This window comes from Marmota marmota, unplaced genomic scaffold (assembly GCF_001458135.2).
Source record: "Marmota marmota marmota unplaced genomic scaffold, marMar, whole genome shotgun sequence".
Taxonomy (NCBI): Eukaryota; Metazoa; Chordata; class Mammalia; order Rodentia; family Sciuridae; genus Marmota; species Marmota marmota.
The window spans coordinates 35,156,414-35,180,917 of record NW_026000229.1 but is presented as its reverse complement, the minus strand read 5'-3'; the positions used below and the strand labels follow the sequence as shown (position 1 = coordinate 35,180,917).

The 24,504-nt window shown below is 36.3% G+C and overlaps 1 protein-coding gene across 6 annotated transcripts in view; it reads right to left on the bottom strand.

Annotated features, from left to right (window-relative positions):
- Tp53bp1 (tumor protein p53 binding protein 1) overlaps positions 1 to 24,504 on the bottom strand; it is a 95,980-nt gene that overhangs the window by 41,746 nt on the left and 29,730 nt on the right. For 3 of the 6 annotated variants that reach the window (XM_048793260.1, XM_048793259.1, XM_048793262.1), the window contains exons 6-13: positions 22,318 to 22,442; positions 19,240 to 19,398; positions 17,938 to 18,067; positions 15,969 to 16,135; positions 14,404 to 14,530; positions 13,372 to 13,466; positions 10,166 to 10,377; positions 1,275 to 2,601 (exon numbers count right to left, since the gene is read on the bottom strand). In XM_048793260.1, coding sequence (XP_048649217.1) covers positions 1,275 to 2,601; positions 10,166 to 10,377; positions 13,372 to 13,466; positions 14,404 to 14,530; positions 15,969 to 16,135; positions 17,938 to 18,067; positions 19,240 to 19,398; positions 22,318 to 22,442 — 2,342 coding nt within the window. The remainder of the gene's footprint in view (positions 1 to 1,274; positions 2,602 to 10,165; positions 10,378 to 13,371; positions 13,467 to 14,403; positions 14,531 to 15,968; positions 16,136 to 17,937; positions 18,068 to 19,239; positions 19,399 to 22,317; positions 22,443 to 24,504) is intronic. The other 3 variants (XM_015480741.2, XM_048793263.1, XM_048793261.1) reach the window with 2 other exon arrangements.

The following is a 24,504-nucleotide window of genomic DNA, read 5'->3' as shown; positions in this document are numbered from 1 at the left end:
GCAACACACACACAATTAAGACCATTTGTCTAACTGCATCATTACAACCTAATAGAAAATTGAGACTTTTATAGGCCCTGGAGGCAGCACTGCCACTATCTTTACCCAGTCTTCACTGTCTCATTTTCATCTCCACATAAAAATAAAATAAAAAGAAGTATTTTAAAAAAATCACATCTATACTCCGTGTATGTATAATATGTCAAAATACATTCTACATCTAAGCAACAGGAATAAACTGTGACTACTCCAGGCAAACCAAAAGGTTTGATAGATACAATGTGGTCCAAATGCCATTTTCTCAATTTTATATCCCTACAAACTTGTTAAGTTTGTATTTTGTGTTTCTTATTTTTTGCTTTTGGAGTTTGTTTTGTTTTTATATTATACTAACTGGAGATTTAGAAAGTTTGAATTCTTGCAGCTAATGTCACACATGATATCCTACCAATATTTTACAAAGTAATCTATGTTCTGATGCCAAATTTCATAAAACAGACTAAAAAACAAGAATCAATATCTTTTCTAGTTTAAGATTTAAAATATACATATGTTAAAGGCTGGGGACATAGCTCAGTGGTAGAGCACCTGTCTGGCATGCACAAGATTCCCTAGCACCACCACCAAGAAAAGATATATATGTTGAACCAGATTTGGAAATTTTACTTAATGGCCATAGGAGGAAACAACCAGGAACTGCATACCTAGTAACAAGAGTTTTGAATATGATTTTATTATTTAAAAATATCCTTGTACTTCAAAATAATTGTGGAAATATAAAAATATATTAGGGCTTCAGGTGTAGGTTAGTGGCAGAGCATTTGCCTAGCATGTGCCAGGCCTTAGGTTTGATATCAACACTGGAAAAAAAATTAAATGTACATATAAAACAATTACACACACACACACACACACACACACTCTCACTCTCTCTCTCTCTCTCACACATATTTATATGTGAGAAGAGAACGTATGCACAAAGTAGGACCTAAGAAAAAAGAAAAAAAAAGATGGGTAAAACTTGTAAATACTCATATGACTACTCCTGAGTTACAAAGCTGATGAATCTCAAATGATCTCTGATACAAATAACTGCATCTATAAATGCCATCTACAACTTGCAACAAAATCTTATTAAAATTTCCCAAATATTATTGGCCATTCATAAACAGAAATTCAAATTAATGTTCAGCTCTGACACAAGCATTCAGTTCTATCTTTCATTATAAATTATAATCTGTTTGTATACTTAGAACAATATACATCATACTCACCGCTAGAACTTTCACAGAAGCTTTGTGAAACATGAGCCGAGGCCTTGTCAAGCTGCTGGGCATCTATACCTGAGCCTAACTGCTTTGCACTAGCCATTTTTGAGTCTTCTGTTAATGAGTTATCTGTTTTCTCTTGAGGTTGGGGCTGTTTCATTTCCTGGTCAGGTCTGGAAGGTTCATCAGCTCTCACTAAAGGCAAGGGAAGATGTGGAGAGTCTTCCTCTACAGGTTCCTTTTCTGTAGTTGCTGATTTCACTTCTCCCTCGTATTCTATACTCTTTTCTTCCTGGGGATCTAATCTATTCTCAGTACATGGTTCTATTTCTGGAGCAACATCCTCCCACAACTGGGAATCTGAACATTTCTCCACTCCCTCCAAAGGTTCACAAGAAACATCAACTCTGGGAGATGGCTCCTTCACATCTACAATGACAACACTGGAATCTTCTGAAGTTGCTTCTTCCCAAGCTTCCTGATCCTTATGTTCTAATTCTTGGTCAAGTACTGGCAGCTTCTGAGGGGAATCAATACTAATCACACTGGTTTCAACTTCCATAGCCTCTGGGCATTCTTGTTTCTGAATTTCCTTTTGAAGACACAATCCTTGGGATTGACTTTCAGTCAGAGAGAGGTGCAAAGGAACACTCCCCATATTTTCTTCTTTGGGCTCCTCTTTGTGACTTTCACAAGGAGTTTCAGGGATTTCTTCTACTTCAGACCCTGAAGACCCCTCCTCTGGATGGTGTTCTTTAATTTCCATAGCTTCCTCCTGATCTAAGACACTAGAAAGTGCTTCAGATCGAGTAGCTGGAGAAGGAACTGCCTGACTCCCTGAATCACAAGTGAGATCAATACAAACATCTTCTGCAACAGTTTCTTCTCTGCTTCTGCAACCAGTGCCTAAAATACTAATGTCATCTCTGTTCTCTGTGTCATCTCCTTTGATTTTAGCATCATTCTGACTCAGTTCTACTTGACCATCCTGTGCTGGATTCATCAAGATACTATCATTTTCAGCAGGAACAAGTTTGGAATTGAGAACAGGAGACAAGGGTTCAGTATCCTCAATCTGTGTGTTTTCTCCATCTTCATCAATCCTGTGAGAACTCAAGCTCTCCATATTTGGAGACTGACTACATTCACTTGTAGAAAGCATCAACTTGCAAGAATCCCCTGTCAAAGAGTGCCCAAGATCCTCAGTAGAATTCTTTGGTTCAATCTCTGAGGTTTTAGAACACTCAACAGTCAAAGATGAACTATGCAAATCTCCACCTTTCTTCCCATTATTTGATCTTTCTTCCAAACTTGGTGATGGAATGAAAATGTCCTAAGGAAGAATAAAAAGTGACAAATTACCACAATCATATTTCTTTTATATCTAACTCTTGCATTCATCTAAAATTTCTAAATCAAGAATTAAAGTACTCTATGAATTAAAGTAGTGGGGGGGGGGGCGCTGAGGTTGTGGCTCAGCGGTAGAGTGTTCGCCTACCACAGGCAAGGCCCTGGGTTCGATCCTCAGCACATCATATAAATAAATAAATAAATAAATAAAGGTATTGTATCCAACTACAACTAAAAAATAAATATTTTTAAAAAATAAAAATAAAAAATAAAAGTACTCTATGGGCTGCGGGGTTGTAGCAAGTGGTAGAGCACTTGCCTAGCACGTGTGAGGCACTGGGTTCAATCCTCAGTACCACATAAAAATAAATTTTAAAAAAAGGTATTAAAAAAAAAGAAATAAATTCAGAAATACAAAGTTCAAATCACCAGTCTTTTATCTACACAAGACACTGTTTTGGGCCTTATAAAATCAGTGATAGAGAATAAGCATAATCCAAACAAAAACCTAAAAGCGCTACCTTACCCTTTCAAGAGTAGGAAGACACTTAAGTTTAATTGTATACCATCAAGCTACTAAACTTGAGTCATGCATATGATGGGCTCTGTTACATAACAATCTTTGGGATATAAAGAGCCCATTTCAGATCTCACAAAGTAGGAGTATGTACTCATTTTACTTTCTACTATCTCACAACACACTAGCATTCACAAAGCAGATATTAAAATTCAAAGACATAATAGCCTTAGTGTCAACAGAAATGAAAATTAAAATCATAATGAAATGGTACTATATATCACAAGAATGGCTAAAGTTTAAAGAACTTACAAAACTAAGTATTGGCAAGTATGTGTATAGAACAAATGGAACTCTCATTCATTACTGGCAGGAACACAAAAAAGTACAACCACTTTGGAAAACAGTACAATATTATCTTAAGCATGTATTACCAAATGACAGAAATTCTATTAGTAGGCATTTACCCAAGAAAAATAAAAACATATGTCCACGCAAAGATAAGTATGCAAATGTTCATAACAAGTGTTAGTCATAATATAGCCCCAAACTGGAAGGAACCCAAATGTCATTTATTGGTTAATGAATAAGGGTGTCCACATTATAGAATACTATTCACTGGGTTCGATTCTCAGCACTGTATATAAATAAATTAATAAAATAAAGGTCCATCAACAACTAAAATATATATATATATATATATATATATATATATATATAAATTTTTTTAAAGAGCTAAGTGAATATACACATCTACTTGAACTCTTTCTGAAACCCTAATAAGCAATAATAAAGGGGCTTTTTTTTAAGAAGAAGGAGAAGGAAAGAGAAGAAGCAGCAGCATAAGCAGATGAAGAGGAGGAAGAGGAAGAAGAAGAAGAAGAAATAATAACTGGAAGAGTTATCTTTCCAGAAAAAAATTCTGGAAGAGTGATAATCTATTTGGCACATTAATGAAAGCTAAATTCCTAAGTGGAGAAAGCAAAGAAGCAACCAGAATTATGCAACCAAACCACTCCCCAAATCCCCACCAGAAAAAAAAATAAAAGTCACAAGATTTGGCAGTTGCACCAGATAATTCTGGAAGCATAGTGAGGGTGGTGTTAAAAACAGGAGGAAGAGTGGTTGGAAATCTAATTAAGAAGCAGTTGAACTCCCCTATCCTTTCTCCTTGAACCTCCTCTTCCCTAGAGAGAGTATTGTGTCCCTGGACTGGAGGACAAGAGGTAGTTATCAATATATACTGAAAACTGGGGGATTAAAAGAAAATACACCTGCTGAATGAAACCTATGTTCTGAATACCCCCCAACACACAAAGTCCTTTTCCATTAATGAACTTCTAGTACAATGACAGCCAGGCCAAGATATAGTAGATTAGACATTTCCCTGGGGAATCTGACAAGGCCAAGACAATCAAAATTATTGACATTAGGGCAGTCTTAACAAAATGTCCCAACAGATCACACTACAGTGAGTCCCAGAAACAACAAGCCCAACCACCAGTAGAGAACTACCAATCACCTTTCTGGTATTTCACTTTTAAACATCAGCAAATAGCTGAGGGTATAGCTCAGTAACAGAGCACTTGTCTAGCATGAGTAGAGAAGTTCAGTCCCCAATACCACAGACAAAATAAAACAAAAAAACCCTAAATATCATCAAATAATGAAGCATTCCCAGACACCTAAGGGAAGCCCCTACTTAAAAGAGATAAAAACAAACAAAACTGGACTGGGACTTATAGGTCAGTGGCAGAGCTCGTGCTTTGCATACATAAGCCCTGGGTTTGACACCAGCATCAAAACCAAACCAACTAAAACCTATCTGGGGCCAACGCAGTGGCACAAGCCTGTAATCCCAGCAGCTCTGGAGGCTGAGGCAGGAGGATTACAAGTTCAAAGCCATAGACAGCTGGCTTCATTCCTTGGGGCGAGAGGTGAGACAGAACATCAAATTGAAAGAGTGTGGCAGAGGGAAGCAGCTCACATAATAATCAAGAAGCAGAGAGACGCTACACTGGCCAGATACAAAATATATACCCCTCAAAGGCAGCCCTCCAATGCCCACTTCTTCCACCACACCCTCTCACCTTCAGTTACCACTCAGTTAATCCCCATCAGGGAATTAATTCACTAATTTTGTTTAGGCTCTCCGAACCCAATCATTTCACTTCTGAACATTCCTGCATTGTCTCACATGTGAGCTTTTGAGAGACACCTAATATCTAAACCATAACACATCTCTAGCACCACAAAAAAAAAAGGTTGTTGGGAGCTGGAGACGGAGTCTCTGGGTTCCATAACCAGTGCCTCAAAATAATAAAATAAAATAAAACAAAAGTCACTGGATTGCACCTTTTACACAGAACTATATGGTATGTGAATTACATCTCAATAAAACTATTTTAAAAAAAAGAAAAAGACTGTTGGGAAATCAACCAAAAAGTTGAACAGAAAAGAGAGATAAAAAGTTAAGAGACAGAATAAGAAAATTAAAGTCTACTTTAGGAGTTGCAACATTCATACAATAGAAAACCACCATCAAAAAAAAAATCATATAATAGGTATTCCATTAAAAAAAAGGGGGGAAAAAAACATGGAGGAAGAAATTAAATATCTGAAATTTCCTGAAGAATTTGAGTTTCTAAACTAACAGGGCCTACCAGGCATCCAATACAATGAGTGAAAATAGACCCATGCCAAAGACTTGGAAATTTCAGAATACTGGGAGCAAAAAGAAAATCCTGCAGGATTTGAGTGAGGAAAAAAACATGTCACAAGAACCTGGGGTTGTGGCTCAGTGGTAGAGCACTTGCCTAGCAAGTGTGAGGCACTGGGTTCAATTCTCAGCACTGCATATAAATAAATGAACAAAATAAAGGCCCATAATGTAAAAAATAAATAAGTAAATAAATGACATGTCACAAGATAAAAGAACAGGATAAGGGCCAGGTGCAGTGGCACATGCCTGTAATCCTAGCAGCTCAGAAGGCTCAGACAGGAGGATCACAAATTCAAAGTCAGCCTCAACAATTTACCAAGGCCCTAAGCAACTTAGCAAGACTTTGTCTCCAAATAAAATATAAAATAGGGCCAGAGATGTGGCTCCATGATTAAGCACCCTGGGTTCAATTCCTAGCGCACACACACACAAAAAAAAAATCAGGATCAGAATGGCCTTGAACTTCTCAACAGCAACACTGTAAATCCAAAGACAACAGACATTGCCTTCAAATACTTTAAAAGTTGGGTGTGGTAGAACATGCCTGTAGTCTCAGCAACTCAGGAGACCGAGACAAGAGGATTCCAAGTTCAAAGGCAGCCTCAGCAATTTAGAAAGGCCCTAAGCAACTTAGCAAGACCTAATATTAAAAATAAATAAATAAAAAGGGCTAGGGACATGGTTCAATGGTAAAGCCCTCCTGGGTTCAATCCCCAATACCAAAATAAAAACAAACTTTGAAAGTAAGAACATTACCAATTTACAATTCTATACTTTTATAAACTATAAATCAAGTAGGAGAATAGAATAAAAGTTCCCAGAGAATGTCCTCCATCAACATGAGGGAGAAAATCAAATAAATATAGAGAGGAGAGAAAAGAGAGGTACTTAGGGAATGAAATGGAGCAAATTATGTTATGTGCATATTTGAATATGTCACAATTATAATGTACTAATAAAAAAATTTTTTAAAGATATGGAATGGGTGGGGGTGTGGCTCACTGGTAGAGCATATACTTAGTATGCACAAGGGAGGAGGCAGTGGGGATGGGGGGAAAAAAAGAAGGCAAAGATGAAAAAGAAGAGGAGAAGGCAGAAGAAAAGAAGGACTACTGAGACATAGAGTCTAAGAAATACCCAAAACAAAGGTGAGAGGAAACTCCAAGAATGACAGTCCAGGGAGGTTACGGTTATGCACCAGGCACAGAGGACAACAATTAGAAACAATTAGAAATCAGTAGACTCCAAATGAGGTTCCTCCAAAAAGATGAAACAAAATTTGAGGCTCCAGAACATCTTGAAAGGAAATCTTTTTTTTTTTTTTAAAGAGAGAGAGAGAGAGAGAGAGAGAAGAAAGAGATTTTATATATATATATATATATATATATGAATGATNAGAGAGAGAGAATTTTTTAATATTTATTTTTTTTAGTTTTCGGCAGACACAACATCTTTGTTTGTATGTGGTGCTGAGGATTGAACCCAGGCCGCACACATGCCAGGCGAGCGCGCTACCGCTTGAGCCACATCCCCAGCCCCCTTTATTTTATTTTTATGTGGTGCTGAGGATCGAACCCAGTGACCCGCGCATGCCAGGCGAGCACGCTACTGCTTGAGCCACATCCGCAGCCCCTGAAAGGAAATCTTGACAATTGACTGATAATAGTCCACAAGCTCTACTGTAATTAGTGTTTACACAGCCATGTTAATTCAAATAATGATCTAAATAAATCATAATATAATTTATACTTAGAAGATGGGGAAATAGCTCAAATTTTTTTAAACCAGAATTTATAAAAATGTAATCATGGTACGTAGAATTATGGAGATAAATATCAAAAAGGGGGAAAATAAACTTAGAAAACTGAGAGGCTGCCTTCCAATAGAACTGGGGAGAGATGTTATTTTTAACTTTTTTTACTTTTACAAATGTTTATTAATTACCTCAAATCAAATCTTTAATTTAAAAAAATTGAAAGCTATATTATAAACATCCTCTTTTTTTTTTTCTTTTTTAATTATTGTTGTTTTTTGGTGGTACTGGGGATTAAACCAAGGACCTTGTACAGGATAGGCAAACACTCTACCACTGGGTTTCATCCCCACCCCTCTGTAAATTTTACTTTAGGACAGCAACTTGTTAAATTGTCCATGCTGGTTTTGAACTTGTGATCCTCTTGCCTCAGCCCAAGCCTCCCAAGTAGCTGGGATTATAGGCAAGCACTGCCATACCCAGCCTCTTAAGAGATTTTCTTTTATTTTTGAACTCAGGGGCACTTAATCACTGAGCCACATCCCCAGCCCTTCTTATTATTATTATTTTTTTTATTTTGAGACAGGGCCTAAGTTGCTTAGGGCCCCACTAACTTGCTGCGGCTGGCCTTGAACTTGCAACCATCCTGCCTCAGCCTCCCCAGGCGCTATGATTACAAGTATACACACTGCACCCAGCTTCTTAAGAGATTTTCTAAAAGGCATGGGCTTCACTGAATGAAACATTTTAAAATATGAGTCCAAAGAAATTTGACTAGAGTCATAGTAGCTTCCAGAATCTTTACACTGTATTTGGAGTCACTCATTTGTCTCAGAATTTCATTATTGATTTTACAGCTTCCTTAATATATTTGGTAAATGTTGAATATAGAACAATTTCTTTAAATAGTGCCTTGATCTGCATAAAGTCAGTTCTCTGTGACCAGGCATCATTTCCCACCCCCATGAATAAGAATACCTTCTCAAAGACATCATTCCCATAAAAATCTTCTTTGGTCACTAATAAACATCTATCACAGTCTTTAAGATCACCTATATTTTCTGGAAAATTCTTCTCAATGCTTTATGTCAGAGCTTATAGCTTATCCATAAATTCTGATAACTCTTCTGTACTACATTATGTTTATGTACATCATTGACAGAAAAATAAAAGTTAAAAAAAAGATATATAGCGGTTGAATATCCACTTCAGTTCTATGTGACCTTATCTTCAGCTCTTTCACTGTCAACAATAAATATTCTTATGCAGTATTTACCACTCATTTATCCTTGATGACTACCTTAGGGGGTAGATGGTATCAATCTCAACATTTGATTGATGAAGAAACTGAGGCTTGGTTTCAATTGATCACAGAGATAGTAATAGCAGAGTAAGTAGTGACTCCAGGAAATTCTGTCTCTGGAGTCCTAGTTCTTAACCACTCCACCAAATGACCTAATAATTTGCATAAAATGGAAGTCTTCGACAAAAGAAGCTAATACACCAGGAAACAATTAAATTATTTCTTCCTGCTGTCTCCTTCTCATTAAAATCATGGCATATTTCATTACAATTCATTTTAACTCTGGTTATAACACCTGCAAACAAGAACCATAAAAGAAATAATCCTAATAACACCACAATTGTCCTTTGTAAAGTAAAGTCTTACAAGAAGAGACATTTAGATTGAACAAATAGTCACTTAGATGTAATTAAGGTCATTCGATTCATCTTGATACCTATATTTAATTTCTTTAAATATTTAACTTTAAAATTATGCAAATTAGATATTAGTTCCCTTGTTGTCAGAAGAAAATATATACCAGAAAATTAAAAATCATTCTGATGCTCTCAGTATAAGAATGATTACTTAAATTATGGTACATTCACTCAGAAATACTACACAACTTTCGAAAGGCTATCGTGAACATGACTATAACACTGAAAATTATTGTGACACAATGTTGGTTGGAAAAAGAAGATTATAGTTGTGTTTGCTATGAAAAGCTTCATTTTTTAAAAAAGTAGACATGTAGAAAGAAAAAAACTGTATTAGTTTTAAGATAGAATAATGATTCATGAACCTTTTCAATTTTAATAACATTTTCAAAATATTTAAAAACAGGGCTGGGGTTGTGGCTCAGTGGTACAGCGCTTGCCTAGCATGGGTGAGGCACTGGGTTCGATTCTCAGCCCACATACCAATAAATAAATAAAATTTAAAAATTCATCAACAATTAATAAAAATGCTTAAAATATTTAAAAACAGTTCAAAATCTAAACAAAAAGTGTATTAAAATGTTTGGTGACTTTGAAATGTTCTAAAAGTAGATTGTGATAACAGCTGCACAACTCTACAAAATATCACTAAATTGATCACTTAAAATGGGTGAATTTTATAAAGCTGTTTTAATAAAACAAGATGTTGGGCTAGGGATACAGTTCAGTGGTTGAGCACATGCCTAACATGAACGAAATCCTGGGTTCAATTCCCAGTGCCACAAGAAAAAAAAAAAAAGATGTTAGGAGAAAAGAACTTTTTCCACAATACTCACATGAGAAAATTCAGGCTGGGATGGGATTGGAAGTGATCCAGGAGTGAAGACTGGTGTGCTCTGAGACACTGGTGTTGAGGCTTGTGGTAATACAATGGGCTCAGGTGGGAGAGGGGCGTTTTCTACTTCCACAGGTTCATCACCTTGAAGTTTTTTCTGAAAAGGCTCTCGTCCTGCTTCAGACAACACTGACATATCCACTGGCTCATCTACTTAAAAAAAAAGAAGAAAGAAAGAAATAAAAAGAAAGGAAGAAAGAAAGAATCATAATATTACAATTCAGCATCACAACCAACAATTATATACAGCAATTTTGGCTTCTAATAGTGACTTTAAGTTTCAGAAAAACAATGGAATTATAATATATTGGGGCATAGCAATATGTCCTCTTTGGGAAAGGTTCAGGAAGGGTGACCATACTTCTATTTTTATATACAGATTAAAATGGGATTTCATCTGGGGATACCTACCCACCCACCCATAAAATATGATAAATTAACTTGGCTCCTCTGAGCCCCTTTCTTAATTACATACAGCTCATTTTTTGTGTGTGTAAGAATACCCAGATCATGCCATTTAATTTAATCATCACATATTCTGCTCCAGGCCTTATAAGGCAGTGAACTTGTTCAGCACTCTGAATAAACATCTACATATTTATTAACTCATAATATTTGCATTAACAACTGTTTAGTGCAGAGGGGTGGATGCTAAAAGAAAGACGAAGGAAAAAAACCCTACTAATATCAATCAGCACTGACTTATGAAAGAACTAAGACACTAAACCTAACATCAATTACTCAGGAAGGAACACACACACAAAACACAAAACACTGCTTTCTCATACTATACTACCCACCTGTAGGCTACCAGAACTTTCCTTAGAGCCAGCCTTTTCCCCCTTACAGCTTAACCCCAACTAGGCTTCCTCTAGGCCTCTCATAAAACTTCCTATGCCATTTAGTTTTACACAAAATCCACATTTGTGTAACTAGCAACCACACTCCCAACACCTACTGTATCTGTTTAGTTTGGCCTCAATCTTGCATACAGGTCTAATGCTAATTTGGAAGCTGGTGCCACAAGCCTTTAATACACTACCCACAGCTGTGCTAAGTATTTTTATTGCACCTTTTGACCTTGTCTTGAGAAGGCACATTAAGGACCTGCTATTTTAGGCACTATATATAAAAATGCTTTACATGGGCTATAGTTGTGGCTCAGTGGTAGAGCACTTGCCTAGCCATGTGTGAGGCATTGGGTTGGATTCTCAGCACCACATATAAATAAATAAATAAAGGTTCATTAACAACTAAAAAAAAATTTTTTAATTAATAAATAAATATAAAATAAAATACAACTCACAAGGGAAAATATGTTACATAGGGAAAAAAGAAAACCGAATCATACACATAATATGATGCCTGTAAAAACTGTAAAAACGCTTTTTCATATTTAAGAGAAAACACTCTGAAAGGACTATATCCAAATGATAATTGTAATTCAATATGGATTGTGGTATCACAGGTGATTTTATTGTTTTCTCATTACTTTCCTATACATTTTCCAAACTTTCTATGAGTATTGATCACAAAGACAGCATTTTTAATATAACGACATTTATATATTTTCAATGTTTGCACTAAAGACAGAGGAAACTGTTCTAAGAATTAACCAAACTTGCATTAACAGAATTTAGATAGAGGGGAGAGAGGGAGGGGGGAGGGGGAGAGAGAGGGAGAGGGAGGGGGAGAGAGAGAGAGAGAGAGAGAATTTTTTTAATATTTATTTTTCAGTTTTCGGTGGACACAACATCTTTATTTTATTTTTATGTGGTGCTGAGGATCGAACCCAGCACCCAGTGCATGCCAGGCGAGCGCGTTACTGCTTGAGCCACATCCCCAGCCCTAACAGAATTTTTAATAGAATGAATTTACCATTTTTAACTGAAGATGTCACTAATCACATTATAGTTAGAATCATATTAATCTATTTAGATAATTCAATTTTAAGAGAAAATAGCTAGAGACAAACTTGCTAGCAGAAGAAACTCTAAAATTAACTTTTATTATGGATAAATTACCCTTGAAAAACAATTAAATTGTAAATTTACAGTACTCAAGCAGAAACAACAGGATACCACATAAGGCACATTACAGGACAGATAAGAGCAAAAGCTCTAGAGGCAAATGCCCAAGTTCAAATCCTGCCTCTTATGAGGTGTGAAATCTCTCTGTGCCTCCATTTCCTCTTCTGTAAAAGAAATACCTACTTCTTAGGATTGTTGTAAGGGTTCAATGAGAAAAACCATAGAGAGACACCTAAAACCAAAGAAAAGCACCTAGAACAGTGTCTAGCATATACTAAGTACTCAACAAATATATGCTATTATAATATTATTAATACCTGAAAGAATGAAAAGAAGAAAATCATAAATTAGAAAAAACTTCTTTGTAGAAACAGCAGAATTTAGAAATGTATTAAATAATTGGATAGAAGATGAGGGCAGAGCAAAAGAGCAGTTTAGATAAGTAAGGTAAACCAGGCAAATGAAAAGAGAAGTATTCATGTGAATAAAGTAATATAAAATCACTAAGTCCTCAAAAAAATTTAAATTTATTCACATTATTCAGAATGTGAATAAATTTAAATTTTTCCACTTGCTCCTAGCCAACCGCTGGATAAAACTATTTTAATAATAGCAAAAAATAGTTTATAAAGAGTATAAGAAAGAATTATTGGTCCTCTCTCACCAGAATGATGTATTAGCATGCTATTGGAGACTACCAGACCATTAGTAATAAAAAAAAAAAATTCAAAATCCAGTTCTTCACCATATTAATTTGAGTTCAACTTCCAACTATTATTTTTTTTTCCTTAAGGGTCTTTGTAAAAATTGAGTCAGTATTACAAAAATCTAAGAAGAATTTATGCTAGAAAAGCAACTGAGGAGAGCACTTTACACTAGGCTATATAACTGAAAGAGAGACAGGAGTCCTCCTGAATAGCGTAGGGCAGAGTGACCTAAAGTATAAAGGAACAGAATATTTTGCAAGAAGGAAGAGATGCAATGCTGCTTTTTTTTGCCCCCTGGTGCTGGGAATGGAACCTAGGGCTTCTTGCATACTAGTAAAGGGCTCTACCAGTGGGCAACATCATCAGCCCTCTTTTAATCTTAGATCAACAGACAGATGAAGAGAGCTCACCTTTTCTCCCTTCTTGCTCCGTGGGACTGCTAGGAACGATAAAAGGGGTAGATCGGAAAGCATCGGGGGAAGGAGCAACAAGATCTGAGGAATTCCTTTATAAAAAGAGAGAATCACAGATTATTTAACCATAACCACAGTTCCCAAAGTTTTTACTTTTTAATAGAAAAAATATCTAAGTCATTCAGATAATAGCATTTCCCCCACAAAGCAATATGAGACCAGTGGAAGAACCACTGAATAACTATTTCCCACACCACACATTTCTTTTTTTTTTTTTTTTAAGAGAGAGAGAGACAGAGAGAGAGAATGAGAGAGAGAGAGAGAGAGAGAGAGTATTTTAATATTTATTTTTTAATTTTCGGCGGACACAACATCTTTGTTTGTATGTGGTGCTGAGGATCGAACCCGGGCCGCACGCATGCCAGGTAAGCAGCTACCACTTGAGCCACATCCCCAGCCCCCACACCACACATTTCTAATATAAGAATTTTTTTTTTTAAAGAGTAAGAACGAAATGGGAAACCAGACACAAGAACATCATGATTTTGAAAAACATGATAAGCGTTAAAAATATAATTCATTTGTAGATTACAGATAAAAAAATCTTTTTACTCCATTTTTTGCATAATAGGAAGACTATGCAAATTTTATTAAAAAAAAAAACCTCTTTGCTCTACCTACAGAGATGAAAAAATACATTTAATTGTCAACTATAACAACCTATTCTCCACTCTATACTGTTATATGGGAAAAACTGTTAGTAAAATGGAGGAGCAGAAAGCTTGTTTTGAATATGTAACATTTTCTTTCATAGTGAAAATTTTGGGCTATAATAAAGCCTCCATTGGAAAGCCAGATCTATTTTCCCTCAATAGTGCCACTAAGTTCTCATTCCCAAAACTCTAAAGCCCAGATTCTTTTGGTTCTAAGAAGAATTTTGAGCTAGCAGGCAACTTTAACTCTTTCAAAAACAGCCTATGACCCTCAGGGACATGTTGCTTTGGCCCAAGATATTACAGGCTTACTTACGTGGAAAGACTCTCCTGAACAAGAGACCTCTGACCAGAGAGCTGAAGGAGGTGTAGAGTGGTAGCAGGTGTGGAAGTCAGAGAACACCCACCTTCCTCCTTTGAAGGAGTGGAGCAACCATCAGAAGCTATTGGAAAAACAGAAATTCTGGTTGCATTCATTTCTCAGATTGCCATTACAGAGTTGTCAAAAAAAAAAAAAAACCTCAGTACTGCAAAAACAGTAACATCCATATTTTCAACCATGTTTTAAGAGGGCAGAAATTCTTTTCTAATTGTATATAATTAATGGACTGTCAATACAACACAAATCTTCTGTGAACATCAACCCCCCCAAAATTATGGGTTTTTAAAATAAAGAATTGATGAAAAGAGTTCCTTAGTCCTTTCTGTCATAATCTAAGCTTGGAGAGGAAAAGAATCCTTATACCTCTGCTTGGCTGCTCTTCTTCCTTGTGATGCTTCTATTATAAAACAGCAAGCGAGCCTTTTATTCCAAGGTCTACCTAAGATGTAGTAAAGCTCATGCCATGATGCAGATGGGAGAAGTCAAAACAAAGCGCATGACACCTGATGATACGAATGCAGCAATTTTCATAATTAGAACTTGGGCCTCCTCAAAGGAGACGAAAAATGATAATGCATTAATAAAAGAATATATAAGCAGCCATCACTGATATGTATCATGAAGTTTCCTATTGGATTCTTCTCCTTAGCAACAAATGGAATGTCAACTTTATTAATCCTAAGTAAAAATAAATGTCTTAAAAACAACCTGTAGCTTCAGTGAAGGCTTCTTGGTGACTTTCTAAATCTATCTCACAAAATAGTAAAAGAATACAGCCTTCTTTCCTTATCTCTTTAATCAATACAATATTTTTCTTTCTTTCTTTCTTTCTTTTTTTTTTTTTTTGCAGTACTGGGGATTGAACCCAAGGTGCTCTACCACTGAGCCACATTTCCAGCCCTTTCCACTTTTTATTTTGAGATAGGGTCTAAGTTATCCAGGTTGGTCTTGAACTTGAGATCCTCCTGCTGGATTACAGGCATGCTCCACTACACCTAGCAACAAGTTATGTTTTGAGGGTTATTACTAATGCTTTCATGCTCCCTGAAGTTGTGAAATGGGGAGGGTGGGAGAATACAAAAGTATGAAGCAAATACCACTGTAGTCTTCTGTTTTATGTCCTTTCTGCTAGATTTTTAACTTACTTTTTGTGGCAGGTGAACTAATAAACAAAGTGAACATGAAAAACCTGACTTAAAATATTTAGGACTTGAGGCATTAGTAAACATGGTAACAGGAAAAAAAAGGCTACTCTGTCCATATTATCGAATATATTTTATTAGCTATTATTCTTCAATATCTCCAAAGAGAGAAACTTATATTAAAATGTCAAATAGCAATCATTCCCCAGAAGCCCTTCTCACTAATAGGCTAGAAACATATTTTCATTACATTTCACAAACATGTCAGCATAACTATTAAAGTGCTTTCTACCTTAAAACAGCAACCTCAGAAATAAGAGGAGAAAAGGAGTTATAATAACTGATCATCCTTGGTACCTGTTTTATTGCTATGGTCAAACAAGTCTTCCTGGGTTGACAAAACCTCAGGCTCTGGTGACTTCTGAACCTGCAGTCCACCTTCCAGAAGTTCTTGAGCACACATTTGTTCTTTTGTTTCCACAGCAGGAAGAGACACTTTGGGACTAAAAGACATGTCTTCTGATCTAGAAAATTCATAGCATCAGGAGAAAAGGATTCTAAGTTCAATTGCTTTGATCTTTTAACTAAAAAACTTTACTTGTTTTGTGATTTTCATCAATGATTTCAAGAATAGCAGAAGGTTGTAATCTATGAAATTGCCTACTGAAAGTGAATTAAGTTACTTTGCAAAGGCCTCAGCCCATTTCAAAGCCTGCCTCAGTCTCTCACACAGCAACACCTCTTTTCAATTCTGCTCACCCTGTACTTTGAACTTTCCAAAATTTCTGATAAGTGATCTGGGAATTTTTGTCACATGAGCTGTTATCCAGACCTATATAAAGAATTCTGATCCAGAACACAAAGCCACTAAGGGAAGCAATCAAATGATGACCTTCCCAGAAAAGTACTTATATGTGAACTATCTTCTGCACTACTGCCACACACATATTATTTTCAGCTGATCTTTTCCATTTGATCTAATCAACCCATGATCAAACCAAGAGCTCTTCACAATGACAATACTCACACATTTAAGAAACTCATTTTCAGCCCCTTCCCAGAGGTTTCACCTATTTAGGAAGAAATACTAGCTGGAAGAATTTCTTACATGGTTTACTTTGCAGATTGTGGATTTTGTTCTAGTTTTCTTAAAGAAAAAATCTAAAAAGTTTGCCACTGTTAAGTTAAGCATTTTACATTAGAAAGACAACTTCTCCTTGTTTTTTTTTTTTTTTTAATATTTGTGTTTTTTCAGCTTGAGGTGGACACAATATCTTTATTTTGTCTTTATGTGATGCTGAGAATCGAACCCAGTGCCCCATGCATGCTAGGTGAGTGTGCTACCACTTGAGCCACATCCCCAGCCCAAGACAACTTCTCTTAATATTCAACTTTGTTTAGGACCTCAAATCCTACTGGGTTTCTTTTCTTTCTTTTTTTTTTTTTTTTTTGGTGGGGGGTACCAGGGATTGAACTCAGGGGCACTCAACCACTGAGCCACATCCCCAGCCCTATTTTGTATTTTATTTAGAGACAGGGTCTCACTGAGTTGCTTAGCACCTCACTTTTGCTGAGAATGGCTTTGAACCCTAGACCCTCCTGCCTCAGCCTCCTGAACTACTGGCATGGGCCACCATACCCAGGAAATCCCACTGTTCCTATGAAGGAAAAAACAAAACAAAACTGAATGCTTATGCATCCTCATCCCAAACTGGAAGCATCTCAATTTTCCTGTCATATCCAAACTTCACATACAAATCAGGGGCAATTTTGGGTAAAATAATCAGAGGCAAAGTTTTGGATAAAATAATCATCACAGAGCAGAGGCATATCTTCACTCTTCAAATTCATACCAAGTTAAGAAGCTAAAACACTAATAGAAATCTATATATATCTATATCATAAACTACCAGATGCAGGATACCTAAAGATCCAAAGAAATCTTGATGCTCAAGTATAGAAACAGTAGGTTTTCAAACATTGTATTCATGTGATTCTGCCTAACACCAGAGAAGCTAAAAAGACTTCCTACAGACTCTGGGCAAAGATTACAGAGGAGAGTAACTAAAGATTATAGAGTCAGGCTTATAGTTACAGCAGCAATAAATCACCTTTTAAAAGGCCCACAGTAAGATAAGAACAACATACTGCAAAAATGACCAATATTTATGAATCATCAATGTTTCTACTGGACAGAAATATACCAATTTCAAAGGGCAAAAAACATATCAACAATTTCTAAAAATGTTTTCACTTGGCAAAATGAAGTTAATATAATCCAAAGGCAAAAACCCATACATATATTTTTTTTCATACATATATTTACCTTGTAGGTGGTAGATTTTGCTCTTCTAGTGCATGTATACCTTTACTGGGCTCTAGTGTTACAGGGATGTCTTTGCTGGGCTGTTCTTCCATAGGGATATCTTCACTGGACTGTTCTTCATGCTTAACTGCTTCAAGTTTTAGAAGAAGACAAGAAGAAGATAGGAAGGAAATATTTAATTTATCAAAGTACCAGAAGCAGTCCTAAATGCGTTTTTTTTTTTTTTTTTCTCCAGTACTGAGGATCATGCCCAGGACTTAGCACACATTAAACAAGAACCCTACAACTGAGCTATATTACTGGTCCACCTAAATGACTTTTTTTTTTTTTTGGACGGGGTACCAAGGATTGAACCTAGGAGCACTTAACTACTGAGCCACATCCCCAGCCCTCCACCCACTTTTTTTTTTTTTAATATAGCACCTGGCATTTCTTTTTAAGACAGGGTCTTGCTGAGTTACTTAGGGCCTTGCCAAGTTGCTGAGGCTGGCTTTGAACTCACGATCCTCCTGCCTCAACCTCTCAAGTCGCTGGGATTACAGACGTGTGCCAACTACCCAGCCACCTAAATGATTTTTAGAAGGCAAATACTTCAACAGAAATAAATCCAGTTTAACAATATATACAAGCCAAGCAAGGTGGTATATGCCTATAATCCCAGCAACTCAGGAGGTCAAGGCAAGAGGATCACAAGTTTGAGGCTAACCTCAGCCACTTACCCGCCACTTAGCAAGACCCTGTCTTAAAAAGAATAGCCAGGCGCAGTGGTGCATGCCTGGAATCCCAGCTGCTCAGGAGGCAGAGGCAGGAGGATCACAAGATCAAAGCCAGCCTTAGCTACTTAATGAGATCCTAAGCCAACTTAGGGAGACCTTGTCTCAAAACAAAAAGGGCTGGGAATGTGGCTCAGAGGTTAAGCACATCTGGGTTCAATCTCTGGTATCAAAAATAAATAACAAATTAATTAATTAAAATAAATACAAAGAACTAGGAATGTAACTCAGTGGTAGAGTATCCCTGATTCCAAGCCCCAGTATCAAATAAATAAATAAGCACACACACATACACACAAACACACACCATTCTAAAAAAAGAAAAGTAATCAATTACCTACTTAACAGGAAACTTCAATCTGCAAGCCATCAACTGACAAATATTTACCAGCCAACTCTGCAAACTCACTTATATTAGGTTACATTAATTTTGGTAAAAAACTTATCAAAGAAAACAATGACTAGCTTTAGCAAGGGAGGAAAACACTTTAAAAAAAAAAATCCAAAAATGAGAAAACATATTTCATACCAGTATCTGCATCTGTTTCAGATTGCCTGGTATAACCAGAGTTGGTGGTTACTGAATGTAGATGCTCCTTATCCGCTTCATATGGAATAGTACGTTCTTCAACATCCTGGCTCTGGGAGAGTTCCAGAACCTCAAAGCCCAACTGTGATGAGGCAGGATCTAGGAACAAAATTCCAAGAAATCAGTTACAATTCTACAACATTATCAATGTGCAGGTGCTGGCCCTTAGCAAAAGAGGGTCATGTTCAAAGGTGCCAAAAACATTCACTGGAGAAAAGATAGCTTATTCAACATTCAATAAATGGTGCTGGGAAAATTGGAAGTCCACATGTAATAAAATGAAATTTTGTTATCTCTCACCCGGCACAAAAATCAACTTAAAGTAAATCAAAGACATAGGCACTAGACCAGAGACACTGAATTTAACAGAAGAAAAGGTAAGCCCAAATTTTCACCATGTTGGCTTAGGAACTGCCTTCCTTAACAAGACTCCCAAAGCCAAGAAATAAGATTATGTGAACAGAGAGCCTACAGAATAGGAGAAAATCCTTACCACATACACCTCAGATAGAGCATTAATCTACAGGATATATAAAGAACTCAAAAAACTTAACACCAAAAGAATAAATAACCCAATCAATAAATGGGCTAAGGAACTCAAAAGACAATTCACAGAAGAAGAAATGCAATTAATCAACAAATTTAAGAAAAAATGTTCAACATCTCTAGCAATTAGAGAAATGCAAATCAAAAACACTCTAAGATTTCATCTCACTCCAGTCAGATGGCAATTATCAAGAATACAATCAATAAATGTTGGCAAGGATGTAGGGGAAAAGTTGCTGGTGGAAATGCAAATTGGTGTAACTATTATGGAAAGCAATATGGAGATTCCTCAGAACACTTGGAATGGAACTATTGTTTGACTCAGCTATCTCACTTCTCAGTTTATACCCAAAGGACTTAAAATCAGCATATTACAGCCACATCAATGTTTACAGCAGCTCAATTCACAATAGCTAAACTATGGAACCAACTTAGGTGCCTTTCAACAGATGGATAAATAAAAAAATAAAATGTGGTGTGTGTGTGTGTGTGTGTGTGTGTGTGTGTGTGAGTGAGATAGAATATTACTCAGCCTTAAAGAAGAATGAAATATGGCATTTGCCAGTAAATGGATAGGGCTAGAGAATATACTGCTAAGTGAAATAAGCCAATCCCCAAAAAACAAAGACCAAATGTTTTTTCTGATATGTAAATGCTAATTCACAATTAGGTGGGAGGCTAGGAAAGAACAGAGTTACTTTACATTAGGTAGAGGATAGTAAAGGGAGGGAAGCCAATAGGGGTAGGAAGGATAGTATAATGAATCAGACATTATTACCCTAGGTACATATATAACTGTACAACCAGTGGGATTCTACATCATGTATAATCAGAAGAATGAGAAATTATACTCTATTATATATAACGTATCAAAGTGCATTCTACTGTTATATATAACTAATTAAAAAAATAAAATAAGAGCCGGGCACAGGGGCACACACCTATAATCCAGCAGCTCAGGAGGCTGAGGCAGGAGGATGGCAAGTTCAAAGCCAGCCTCAGCAACTTAGTGAGGCACTTTGCAACTCAGTGAGACCCTGTATCTAAACAAAATTTAAAAAAGGGCTGAGGATGTGGCTCAGTGGTTAAGCACCACTGGATTCAATCCTCAGTACAAAAAAAAAAAAAAAAGGGAGGGTCATGTTAAGTCCTTCACAAAGCCCTGGCCCCCAAATTTTTCCCAAAAAATCAAGAATAAGATGCTAGGGCTGGGCACTGTGGCAAATGACTATAATCTCAGCAGCTCTGGAAGCTAAGGCAGGAGGATCAGGAGTTCAAAACCAGCCTCAGGAACAGTGAGACCCTGTCTCTAAATAAAATTCAAAAAAGGGCTGGGGGGTCAGGATTGTGGCTCAGTGGTAGAGTACTTGCCTAGCATGCATGATGAACTGGGTTTGATCCCTAGCACCACATTAAAAAAAATAAACAAACAAATAAAATAAAGGTATTGTGTCCATCTACAACTAAAAAAAATATTTTAAAAAAAAGGGCTGGGGATGTGACTCAATGGTTGAGTGTCCCCGAGTTCAATCCCTGGCGCCCTCCACACCCAAAAAAAGATGCTGGGGATGTAGTTCAGTGGTAGAGTGCTTGCTTAACATGCATGAGACATGTCTGATCCTCAGCACCATGAAAAAAAATAACAACAACAACAACACCAAAAAATCAAGAGTAAATGCATTAAAAATGAAGGGGAAAAATATATGGCAGGAAAAAACTTGAGTACCACAAAATATTACAGCATCTAATATGGTAGACCATGTCTATATTCTAAAGGTGTACCATAAACTACACCCAACAAACAGCAATTCAGATGCTAAACATATACAAAAACGAATGAATACAAAGGGAGGAAGAAGGGGCTGGGGCTGTAGCTCAGTGGTTGAGCGCTTGCCTCACATGCGTGAGGCACTGGGTTCAATGGTCAGCACCACATAAAAAAATAAACAAATAAAGATACTGTGTCCATCTACAACTAAAAAGATTATTAAAAAAAAAAAAAAGGAGGAAGAAGTTGGGCATGGTGGTGCACACCTGTAATCCCAGTTACTGGGGAGATTCAGACAGGAGGATCACCAAGTTGGAGGCCAGTCTCAGCAACTTAGTGAGACCCTGTAACAAAATAAAAAATATAAAGGGCTGGGGATGGAGCTCAGTGGTAAAGCACCACTGGCTTCAAACTCAAGCACTAGGGTAAAAAAAAAAGGGGGGGCGGGGAGGAAAGAGTCAATATGCAGAAAGGGGACTATCCAAAGAGCTATAAACTCCAGAACACCAAGTTATCGATCTAAATTGTGGAATAGTGAGCTCATAAAGCTCATAATTGTAAATTATGAGCAAATTTCTTAATGACTCTTAAGTTAATCATGAGAAAAACAACCTGATAAAATAAACAAAACTGAGACATCTACACTATCACATTAAAGGAATATAAAACAATCTACTATCTTGAAAAAGGAAGGCATAAGCTACCTTCAGCAGCAAAGGAGTGTGTAGTATCTTCTGAAATATCTTCTTCTACCTCCTCTTTCTCCTTTTCTTCCAACTCTTCCTTCTCTTCTCCATCAGGAGTGGATTCCACCGACATTCCCAGAACACTACACAGAGGAAGGACAAAATCATGTGTTCCAAATAGGTTGGGCCACTGTTCAAAGCACCTGAATTTTACTATGACTCCCTACATATATCAAATACCTCTTTCCCAAATTCGAAAATGTAAAATATCTCACCCCTCTGGTCCTCCTACCTAAGAAAGTACCCAAAAAGTCAACAACTTTTAATATACTGCACTGAATCAAGTTACACAAAAATAAAGCAGAATTAAGGTAAAAAAAAACTTTATTTACAAGCAGTGATTTTTTAAAAATCTTGTATTCAGAAGAATTACTGATAAGCAATAAGAAAAGATGTATATGGATAAGCAGGAAGGAAGTCAAAAAACACAGCTATTAAATTGGACAAAGTTCACAAAAATAGTAAAAAACCTTAGGATACATAGAACTGGAAAGTCCAAATAAAATGCAAGTTAAAACATCTATGTAGGGGGCTGGGATTGTGGCTCAGTGGTAGAGCGCTTGCCTGGCACGGGCGGGACCCAGGTTCGATCCTCAGCACCACATAAAAAATAAAGGCATTGTGTTGTGTCCATCTACACCTAAAAAATATAATATTAAAAAAAAAATCTATGTAGGGGGCTGGGGTTGTAGCTCAGTGGTAGAGCACTTGCCTTGCACGTGTGTGAGGCATTGGGTTTGATTCTCAACACCCATAAAAATAAGTAAAGGTTCATAGACAACAAAATATAAAAGAAAACTATGTATTTAAAAGAAGTTAACAACAATCAAAAAACATGACAGAACTAAAACACTAAATTAGGAAAATACCTGCAACAAATATAATAAAATATTAAATTACATAAAACATAAAGAATTAATTTTTGTGTTTTTTCCTGATTAGACTTTTTAGATTTTTATCAACTTTTAGCTGTATTACTTCTTTTCTATTTCATGTTTCTGCTCTTACTCTTATTTTTTCCTCCCTACTATCTAATTTGAAAGTAATCTGATTGTTAATCTAACTTCTTTCTGATACAAGTACTTTAAATTGTAAGTGTTTATCTGAGTACTGTTTCATCCCAGAAATTCTGATATTTTAAGCTTTTGTTATCACTTAATTCAAAACACTTTTTTAGGCTGGGCGCAATGGGCATGCCTATAATCCCAGCGGCTTGGGAGGCTGATGTAGAAGGATCATGAGTTCAAAGATCAACAACTTAGTGAGGCACTTAGCAACTCAGTGAGACCCTGTCTCTAAACAAAATATAAAAAATGGCTCAGTGGGTGAGCACCCCTCAGTTCAGTCATCAGTACCACAAAAGCCCACTTTTTATTTACTTTTCTTGTGCTTTCTTCTTTGACCTGTGAGATATTTATAAATATGCTGTTTAATTTTGAAGTAGTTGAGACATGGGGATGGGGTTCTACATATCTTAAGGTGATTGATTTCTAATGCAATAAATCATACAGGAAACAGTCTGCATGATTTCAAATTTAAAAAAATAAGTGATAGTGACCTATAATTTTCTTTATTATAACTGTCAGGTTAGTATAAATGTTAGGTTGTTCTCAAAATTAATTGGTAGAATCTGCCCATTTTTTCTATTTTATGGAAGAGTTTTTGTAGATGAGTTTTGTTCTTTCCTTTTGTGAAGACTGAGTTATTTTTTCCTTTGTTGAAGCCATTTGGGCCTGGTTTCTTCTTTAATTGTAATTCAATTACTGTAATAAATTTCATTTTTTAAATTAAAAAAAAAGAATTCATACAAAGATTCCCAATAAATGACAGCAGTCAACTCATTGAAAAAAATAAATAAATAACAAGTACCTTTACACACCTAAAAGAATCAAAGAAACCAATCTTACCAAACAAATCAGAAAAAAAACATTTTAAATACCATTCTACTACTCAGTGCCACCCAAACTAAGGTAAGATACACATAATCATATTGTTTATATAAAAACAGAGTATATGGGCACGGTGGCACACACCTGTAATTCCAGTGGCTTGGAAGGCTGAAGTAGGAGGATAACAAGTTCAAAGTCAGCCTCACCAACTTAGGCCCTAAGCAACTTAGTGAGACCCTGTCTCAAAGTAAAAAAT